The 10040-nt window shown below is 37.9% G+C and overlaps 1 protein-coding gene across 1 annotated transcript in view; it reads right to left on the bottom strand.

Moving 5' to 3' along the window:
• Window positions 1–729: 729 nt before the first annotated feature.
• Window positions 730–10040, bottom strand: part of LOC135461774 (uncharacterized) — a 31757-nt gene continuing 22446 nt past the window's right edge. Inside the window, exons 27-37 of the mRNA XM_064739040.1 lie at window positions 8005–8148; window positions 7478–7565; window positions 7114–7160; window positions 6324–6467; window positions 5796–5883; window positions 5431–5477; window positions 4646–4786; window positions 4093–4177; window positions 3649–3764; window positions 3444–3506; window positions 730–1630 (exon numbers count right to left, since the gene is read on the bottom strand). Of these exons, the coding sequence (XP_064595110.1) occupies window positions 1526–1630; window positions 3444–3506; window positions 3649–3764; window positions 4093–4177; window positions 4646–4786; window positions 5431–5477; window positions 5796–5883; window positions 6324–6467; window positions 7114–7160; window positions 7478–7565; window positions 8005–8148 (1068 nt within the window). The 3' untranslated portion in view covers window positions 730–1525. The remainder of the gene's footprint in view (window positions 1631–3443; window positions 3507–3648; window positions 3765–4092; window positions 4178–4645; window positions 4787–5430; window positions 5478–5795; window positions 5884–6323; window positions 6468–7113; window positions 7161–7477; window positions 7566–8004; window positions 8149–10040) is intronic.

Below are 10040 nucleotides of genomic sequence, written 5' to 3'. Positions count from 1 at the left end.
GACTAGCTATAGGGAAGTTGCATACCTCTAGGTAGTAGACTTCTGACTATAGTAAACTGTAGATACCAAACGAATATAAAAACACTGATTTTGCAAGTAATCAAAACAATGAACACAATTATTGTCCAAATTACAAAACAAATTTAATTCAAAACTATCCATGGCGAAAAATGTACACTTCAAGTACACAAGGCTTGCAGTATGAATATTTAATCCCCATACAAATTTACAAATTTGTTTGCAGATATCTGCATATTATCAGTCACCAAAATAATAAGCCTACAGAATATATTAATCTCTTCATGCAGTTTAATTATTTTTACTACTTTTATTTAGAGAAAATAATCTTATATACATGTATATCATGATTAAAATATACTATATTTACCTGCTACACTGAATATAGCACCAGTATACAATCAATCTAGAATTCCTATACAAAACTTACAAAAAGACACTTATGAAAACATTTGAACATCAGTAAAAATATATATTTCACCCAGCAATTGCACATCAAAAATTAGCAGAGCAAGAAAATTTGGCACAAGGTGGGAACAAAAAAAATTAAGCCATTAAAAATACATTTTTCCACCACAGGCCCACATATTTGTCCACCACAGGCCTACATTTATATGTAAGACCATGTAAAAATCACTCTATACATACATATATATATATATATATATATATATATATATATATATATATATATAGATAGATAGATAGATAGATAGGTAGATATCGATGTGCTGAGCAAATCAGGTTTTATGCAACAAATTAACCACTGATTTATTCAGTGCTATTTCAATAATGCTCCACTTCAGACTACTTCTGTATTATTGTTCACATTTCATACAGGGGAAACTTGACATATGGTGCATTCTTTGGCAAAAGGAGTCCAAATCAGTGGGAAAATGATTTAGATTAAACTATAAATATCAGGCACTCTGACTTCTCCTATTCTGATAACACTGACTTGCTTCATGTCTCACTCAATATGGCACTGACAGTAAGATGACAGCCTAGTTTTCCCCCCCCCCATAGAAACTGTAGTCAGTATAGGTTACATAACCTATCAATGACTTTTTAACATTTATTTATTTATTTTATTTGATTGGTGTTTTACGCCGTACTCAAGAATATTTCACTTATACGATGGCGGCCAGCATTATGGTGAGAGGAAACCGGGCAAAGCCCGGGGGAAACCCACGACCATCTGCAGGTTGCTGTCAGACCTTCCCACTTACGGCCGGAGAGGAAGCCACCATGAACTGGACTTGAACTGCATTGGTGAGAGGCTTCTGGGTCACTACGCTGCGCTAGCACGCTAACCGACTGAGCCACGGAGGCCCCTGACTTTGTAACAAATAATTACAGGTATAAACATTAATCTGGAATGTTTCTCAGAAATTTTCCTCGGGAGATCTGTTTGAAGTGTGAAATGTTAGATTTGATGAATGGAATGAATTTTTGTGTCATTTCTTGTTACTCATCATCTAATTTACTTCATAAGTGTATGATCAAATCAAGGACATAGCTTCAGCAGTTTGCAAACTCCATCTGGTGAAAGCACTTTCCTCAAGAACTTCTCCCAGAGTTGATCAAAATTGTTGTCCACATAATCCAGACACTACAAACAGAATAACATTTCAATTCCAATTATGATGAATGATTGCAAGAATTCCTCTTTCATAGCTGTGTTCATAATTCACAGTTATCTTAAATGATTGCATGCTGTCCTAACAGGATATAGAGATCCAAGCACTGAGTGAGTTCAGAGAAGAATCATAGGCTCAATGTATCATCTGTGACTCACAAATATACTGTGTTATTATGCTGTTGTCCTAACAAATGATACAGAGAAAAGCAATCACTGCAGAGAAAATTTAACAATTCACAGACATACCTATTAAGGTGTACACTGATCTAACCGGAGATACAGAATAAAACTAATCAGCATTCCGATAAGCTCTAGCTATGGTGCATATGTGGAGAAAAGAAAGCGCATACACTTTGGTGCCTAGGTAGGAGGATTGTGAGGAAGATACTGAAAGAAGATGTGTGTAGAGAAATATATGGTAGAGGCCTGGTAGATTTGTGTGTACAGTACAGGCATGTGTATAGTAGAGGCATGTGTACAGTAGAGATATGTGTACAGCAGAGGCATGTGCACAGCACAGGCATGTGTACAGCAGAGATGTGTTCTGTTGAGGTATGTGTACAGTAGAGGCAAGTGTACAGAAGTGAAATGTGTGCATCAGAGACACGTGTACAGTAGAGACATGTGTACAGAAGGGGCATGTGTACAGGGACACGTGTACAGCAGAGGCATTTGTACAGCAGAGATGTGTACAGCAGAGACATGTGTACAGCAGGGGCACGTGTACAGCAGAGGCATGTGTGCAGCAGAGGCATGTGTATGGCAGAGACATGTGTGCAGCAGAGGCATGTGTACAGCAGTGACGTGTACAGCAGAGGCATGTGTACAGCAGAGGCATGTGTATGGCAGAGGCATGTGTACAGCAGAAATGTGTACAGCAGAGGAATGTGTACAGCAAAGGCATGTGTACAACAGAGATGTTTTCAGCAGAGGCAAGTATACGGCACAGACATGTGTACCGCAGAGACATCTGTATGGTAGAGACATGTGTACAGCAGAGATGTGTACAGCAGAAGAATGTGTACAGCAGAGGAATGTGTACAACAGAGATATGTGTTCAGCAGAGATGTGTACAGCAGAGGAATGTGTACAACAGAGACATGTGTACGGCAGAGACATGTGTACAGCAGAGATGTATACAGTAGAGAAATGTTCACAGCAGAGGCATGTATACAGCAGAGAAATGCGCACAGTTGAGACGTGAACAGCAGAGACATGTGTACAGTAGAGGCATGTGTACAGTGGAGACTTGTAGTCAGATACCTGGCAGCTAGAGGACAGGTGTTGCTAGTGAGGTGTAGTGGGCAAGTTGTCAGGGCACGACCCGATGTTCAGGCAGATCACCCCAGGGATCACGATCGTGTTTTCTAACCAAGGGATCAAGTTTCTAGCCACAGACAAACATTTCTGTTGGCAAACCAAACCCCTGTTTCAGTTCTACAGAGTGCATGGTAACAAGCATTGATGTATTATGTCAGAAAAGTTTCACATAGCCAGATCATGAACAGAGTAAGACAGCAAAATGATGAGGATCTTGACAAACAGCCCCTGAAAAACCCTTCACCCATTATAACATCTTTAAATGGCATCTATAAATAAATTTTAAAACACTCTTTGTTTTACAACTGGTAAAACATGGTACTAAAGGCAACATGTAATACTGAATAAAATTTTAAACTTCTTTTTAATTACTTACATTGCAATAATCTATCGCAACACAAAAAATCAGTTTGAATAGTACTGTATAGAACGCTAAGTTAACCCAGGCCACCTGGTGGCTTACCTTCTGATCAGTAGGAGGAGGTAATCTGTGACAGATATTCTCCAAAAGCTGTTTGACTTTGTCCTGAAAAACACAGACAATATGTTAATCTTAATAAAACTACAAATATCATCAATTACTGTAATGTTGAAATGTTTCATAATTGAACCAGAGTTTAAATTAAACAAAACGAACAATGCTTTGTTTACAAACAAACTAGTAATACCTCATTTTTGTAGAGGTCATCATCCAGAGTAGCAAAGGCCACTTTACAGGCTTCACATTCAAGGCTTTTCAGCTGTGATAAACCTTTGAGAAAGGGTAATAACTGCTGGGGACCATCTGTAATGTAAATAACACTGAGATATTTACATCCCATCTTAAACTGTGCATCAACAATAATATACAATGTAAGGCATCAGGATACACAAGAGCCACAAACATTCACAAATGATGCACCATTACGTGGCTTTACAAACAAGCCAAAGCGTTTCTGAAAATTGCAACTGTAGTCAGCTATACTGTAGTTATACATGTATTGAGGTGAAACCAAAAGCTATGGAGTGAAAGTTACTCTGAGCAGATTAAAAAGCCTGTTAGAGGCTTGAACAAATGGGGGAGAAATTCTGTCTATAAAAACTACAGGAACAATGACATTCATTAAACATACCACACACGTTAAGTTCTATACATATCAACTTTGGATCTAGCCCTTCCATCAACATGCTCACAATAGCCGGTGCCTGAGAGTAACACTGAAATACAAAGCACTTGATCATTACATCCCACCACACAGAAGTATGGTATGTATGTAGTCCAGCATGAAATGGAGGCTTATATCTTTATAGTAGTCCTCCAGTATTAGTATTGTTTCTGTATCTGGCATGTTTTTGTTTACTGTGGCCGCAATCTAAAAACATACATGTTTACAAATGTAAGCATGCATCTCAGTTAAGTATCCAGTTAATATTTATTTTTTACATATTTAATTTCTATTTAACTTAAGAAGACTTCATTTATATGTTGGTACTCAGGCTAAACTTCATCGGTGGAGGAAACCTGGGTTCTTGACGTAAACAACCTGCCTTTAGCAGGTATCTGACAACCCAGCTTACTTAAAACCACCCCAAAATCAGGTCTTGTTTTTAAAAGCTAGCACTCATCATATCAATATTGAGTTTAGTTTGCCGGTAAGGGATTACAAACAAAGAAAGTTTCCTTACAATGGTTCTGAAGCTGTAAGGGAGTTGACTGCAGGCTTGATACACTGTGCGGTTGAAGTCAGCAGCAGACAATCCTAGATCCTTCAGGTAGTCGTTCAAGATGTTCACTATGGTTTTACAGATCACACAGTTTTCTGAGAACTGCACGCAAATAGAAGTGTATGAAATCAAATAAGTTACTATAAAGTCCCTTAACTTTCCTTTATTAACCAACTGAACGTACATATGATCAAAATAATATTTTCTGTGATAAAAATAATTATGGAAGTGTTAAAACGATGGTTAATTAATGCACAACAAATATAAAGTTTAAGGGTACACAAACACGACCCCATCCCAACCCCCTCCTCTCCAGTCTTTCACTGGTAAAATGCAAGGTCATATACTGTACTTAGTGACTAGATCGAAAACATATATCCTATCTCTTATACAAAGCTACATGTATTTGTTTGGGGTTTAACAGAACTGTCAACATTCCATGACATAACACAAAGTTGGAAGAGACTGTAACCAGACACAGTCCAAAATACACTGCCACAAAGCCGAAAAGCACATGGTTTATTAGCCTGTGTTAAATGTCAAACGAGGAAGTGCCCAAGAGACAAGTACGTGGCCCCAAGTGTTAGCACCAAATCGTAAGTCTTAAGTATTAAATTAAGCATTATCTGACCCAGGTTTAAACCCTTGTCTGCTGAGGTGGACATTATATCCTTCAATCACCCCAATGCAGTGCGTAAAACTGTACAATATATATTCGTATACATCTACATATGGTTAATCCTCACCTTGCTTTGTACGGCTGTCTTTGCAGGTTTCCCTGGAACAAAACGGCCTATAAAAAAAATAAAAAGAAATTATACCTCGAGTAGGCCAGGTAAGTTTAACACCTTTCTTATAAAGGTTTTTTCTCACAGTACTTACTATTCATTATTTTGCACAATTAGAAAGAGACAAAATTATAATAGTAAATCTAGACAAGTATTACTGAAATTCACCCCACTCCTCCCCAACCCCAATGGCAAAAGCACCTGTATTAACAAATAATATGTGATTTTATAGATACATGTAGAAACAAATATATTTCAATCAGCAAATAAGTGTATGGATGTATCTCAATTAATATTTTGTTTCATTAAAAAAAAAAACCAACCTGTGCAGAGTTTGATTTCAGTGCAAGCTTGCTTCGGGTCAACACCATTGACTATAACTTGTACGATCATTGGGGCATACTGATAACACTACAACAGAAAACAACACTCATACAAACTGTAGAGCTTATCAGAGCTTAAAACCTTAACATTTCGAAAGTTTCAGAAAATTTAATTATAAAATTTTGCAACAAGCTGGAAATGGTCATGAGCTTCCCCCGGCCTTTGTCTAGAATTGTCTCACCATAATGCAAGCTGTCGTCATAGAAGTGAAATATTCTTGAGTATGTTGTAAAACTCCAATCACAAAAATAAATAAGTACAATAAGTATAAAATTTTGTGAAAGCTTGTCCAGGAATACACGCTGGTTCATCTTGTCCTGAAAGAAAAATCGCAAGATATCTGTCTTTATGATTTAAAGCTTACCATCAGACAACGTCAGAATAACTAAATGTACTCGGAGCAACCAAGGAAATACCACTCATTACAGGAACAGCAATATCATTCACAAACCACAAAGTTCACTCACAAAATTCTGGAATGTTGCAGGTAGCTCCTGACAGAGTTGATAGACAGTGTTGTTGACTTCTGCAGGTGTGAAGTTTTTGTTTTTCAGGTAAGCATCAACCTCCATCACCACAAACTCGCACAGTTCACACTCCAGACTTGCTGCCTGCAAATACACATGGGAATTGAATACAATTTATATGTATTTATTTCATTAGTGCTTTACGCCATACTGAAGAATATTTCACTTTATATGACAAAATAATATTTTCTGTGATAAAAATAATTATGGAAGTGTTAAAACGATGGTTAATTAATGCACAACAAATATAAAGTTTAAGGGTACACAAACACGACCCCATCCCAACCCCCTCCTTTCCAGTCTTTCACTGGTAAAATGCAAGGTCATATACTGTACTTAGTGACTAGATCGAAAACATATATCCTATCTCTTATACAAAGCTACATGTATTTGTTTGGGGTTTAACAGAACTGTCAACATTCCACGACATAACACAAAGTTGGAAGAGACTGTAACCAGACACAGTCCAAAATACACTGCCACAAAGCCGAAAAGCACATGGTTTATTAGCCTGTGTTAAATGTCAAACGAGGAAGTACCCAAGAGACAAGTACGTGGCCCCAAGTGTTAGCACCAAATTGTAAGTCTTAAGTATTAAATTAAGCATGATCTGACCCAGGTTTAAACCCTTGTCTGCTGAGGTGGACATTATATCCTTCAATCACCCCAATGCAGTGCGTAAAACTGTACAATGTATATTCGTATACATCTACATATGGTTAATCCTCACCTTGCTTTGTACGGCTGTCTTTGCAGGTTTCCCTGGAACAAAACGGCCTATAAAAAAATAAAAAGAAATTATACCTTGAGTAGGCCAGGTAAGTCTCACACGTTTCTTATAGAGGTTTTTTCTCACAGTACTTACTATTCAATATTTTGCACAATTAGAAAGAGACAAAATTATAACAGTAAATCTAGACAAGTATTACTGAAATTCACCCCACTCCTCCCCAACCCCAATGGCAAAAGCACCTGTATTAACAAATAATATGTGATTTTATAGATACATATAGAAACAAATATATTTCAATCAGCAAATAAGTGTATGGATGTATCTCAATTAATATTTTGTTTCATTAAAAAAAAAAACCAACCTGTGCAGAGTTTGATTTCAGTGCAAGCTTGCTTCGGGTCAACACCATTGACTATAACTTGTACGATCATTGGGGCATACTGATAACACTACAACAGAAAACAACACTCATACAAACTGTAGAGCTTATCAGAGCTTAAACCTTAACATTTCGAAAGTTTCAGAAAATTTAATTATAAAATTTTGCAACAAGCTGGAAATGGTCATGAGCTTCCCCCGGCCTTTGTCTAGAATTGTCTCACCATAATGCAAGCTGTCGTCATAGAAGTGAAATATTCTTGAGTATGTTGTAAAACTCCAATCACAAAAATAAATAAGTACAATAAGTATAAAATTTTGTGAAAGCTTGTCCAGGAATACACGCTGGTTCATCTTGTCCTGAAAGAAAAATCGCAAGATATCTGTCTTTATGATTTGAAGCTTACCATCAGACAACGTCAGAATAACTAAATGCACTCGGAGCAACCAAGGAAATACCACTCATTACAGGAACAGCAATGTCATTCACAAACCATGAAGTTCACTCACAAAATTCTGAAATGTTGCAGGTAGCTCCTGACAGAGTTGATAGACAGTGTTGTTGACTTCTGCAGGTGTGAAGTTTTTGTTTTTCAGGTAAGAATCAACCTCCATCACCACAAACTCGCACAGTTCACACTCCAGACTTGCTGCCTGCAAATACACATGGGAATTGAATACAGTTTATATGTATTTATTTCATTAGTGCTTTCCGCCGTACTGAAGAATATTTCACTTTATATGACGGCGACCTGCATTATGGGGAGAGGTAATCAGGCTAACAGGCTCAGGGAAAGCCACGACCATCCGCAGGTTGCAAGGCAGGCCTTCCCACGCACGGTCAGTGAAGAAGCCAGCATAGGTTGGGCTTGAACTAACAGCGACTGCATTGGTGACCACCTCAGCCAAATACAGTTCAAAAGATACCCTCATTCCTTGCCTGATGGGAGATGCATGTTGTTACATGTATCTGATTGCTATTTCACAAGCAAGTAATGATGACAGCTCTTGATACTGTTTATACATGTACTTAAACCTTCTTCTAAATCATATCAACCAATCTGATATGTTTAGTCATAAGAGCTGTCCAATTTCCGATCATCAGCGTGGTAATATTAGTTACATGGTTACTGAGTGATAGGTGTCAGCTGAGCCCAAGATGAGGATTACTGACACCATACAATTGCATATTCTATCACGAAGTAAACATATAAGGGACGCCTCGCCCAATATGAGGATTATTGACGCCATATATTTCCGTATTCTATCACTTAGTAAACATATAAGGGAAGTCTCGCCCAATATGAGGATTATTGACACCATATGTTTGTGTATTCTGTCACTGAGTAACCATATAAGGGGACGCCTCGTCCAATATGAGGATTATTGACGCCATATATTTGCGTATTCTGTCACTGAGTAACCATATAAGGGGACGCCTCGCCCAATATGAGGATTATTGACACCATACATTTGCATATTCTGTCACTGAGTAACCATATAAGGGGACGCCTCACCCAATCTGAGGATTATTGACACCATACATTTGCGTATTCTGTCACTGAGTAACCATATAAGGGGACGCCTCGCCCAATATGAGGAATATTGACACCATATATTTGCATATTCTATCACTTAGTAAACATATAAGGGGATGCCTTGCCCAATATGAGGATTATTGACACCATATGTTTGCATATTCTATCGCTTAGTAAACATATAAGGGGACGCCTTGCCCAATATGAGGATTATTGACACCATATGTTTGCATATTCTATCACTGAGTGACCATATAAGGGGACGCCTCACCCAATCTGAGGATTATTGACACCATACATTTACGTATTCTGTCACTGAGTAACCATATATAGTGATGCTTCGCCCAATATGAGGATTATTGACACCATAAAATTGCGTATTCTATCATTCAGTAACCATATAAGGGGATGCTTCGCCCAATATGAGGATTATTGACACCATATGTTTGCATATTCTATCACTGAGTGACCATATAAGGGGACGCCTCACCCAATCTGAGGATTATTGACACCATACATTTGCGTATTCTGTCACTGAGTAACCATATAAGGGGACGCCTCACCCAATCTGAGGATTATTGACACCATACATTTGCGTATTCTGTCACTGAGTAACCATATAAGGGGACGCCTCGCCCAATATGAGGAATATTGACACCATATATTTGCATATTCTATCACTTAGTAAACATATAAGGGGATGCCTTGCCCAATATGAGGATTATTGACACCATATGTTTGCATATTCTATCGCTTAGTAAACATATAAGGGGACGCCTTGCCCAATATGAGGATTATTGACACCATATGTTTGCATATTCTATCACTGAGTGACCATATAAGGGGACGCCTCACCCAATCTGAGGATTATTGACACCATACATTTACGTATTCTGTCACTGAGTAACCATATATAGTGATGCTTCGCCCAATATGAGGATTATTGACACCATAAAATTGCGTATTCTATCATTCAGTAACCATATAAGGGGATGCTTCGCCCAATAT

This window comes from Liolophura sinensis, chromosome 1, assembly GCF_032854445.1.
Source record: "Liolophura sinensis isolate JHLJ2023 chromosome 1, CUHK_Ljap_v2, whole genome shotgun sequence".
In the NCBI taxonomy this organism is placed as follows: Eukaryota; Metazoa; Mollusca; class Polyplacophora; order Chitonida; family Chitonidae; genus Liolophura; species Liolophura sinensis.
This window is presented reverse-complemented; position numbering and strand designations above follow the sequence as displayed.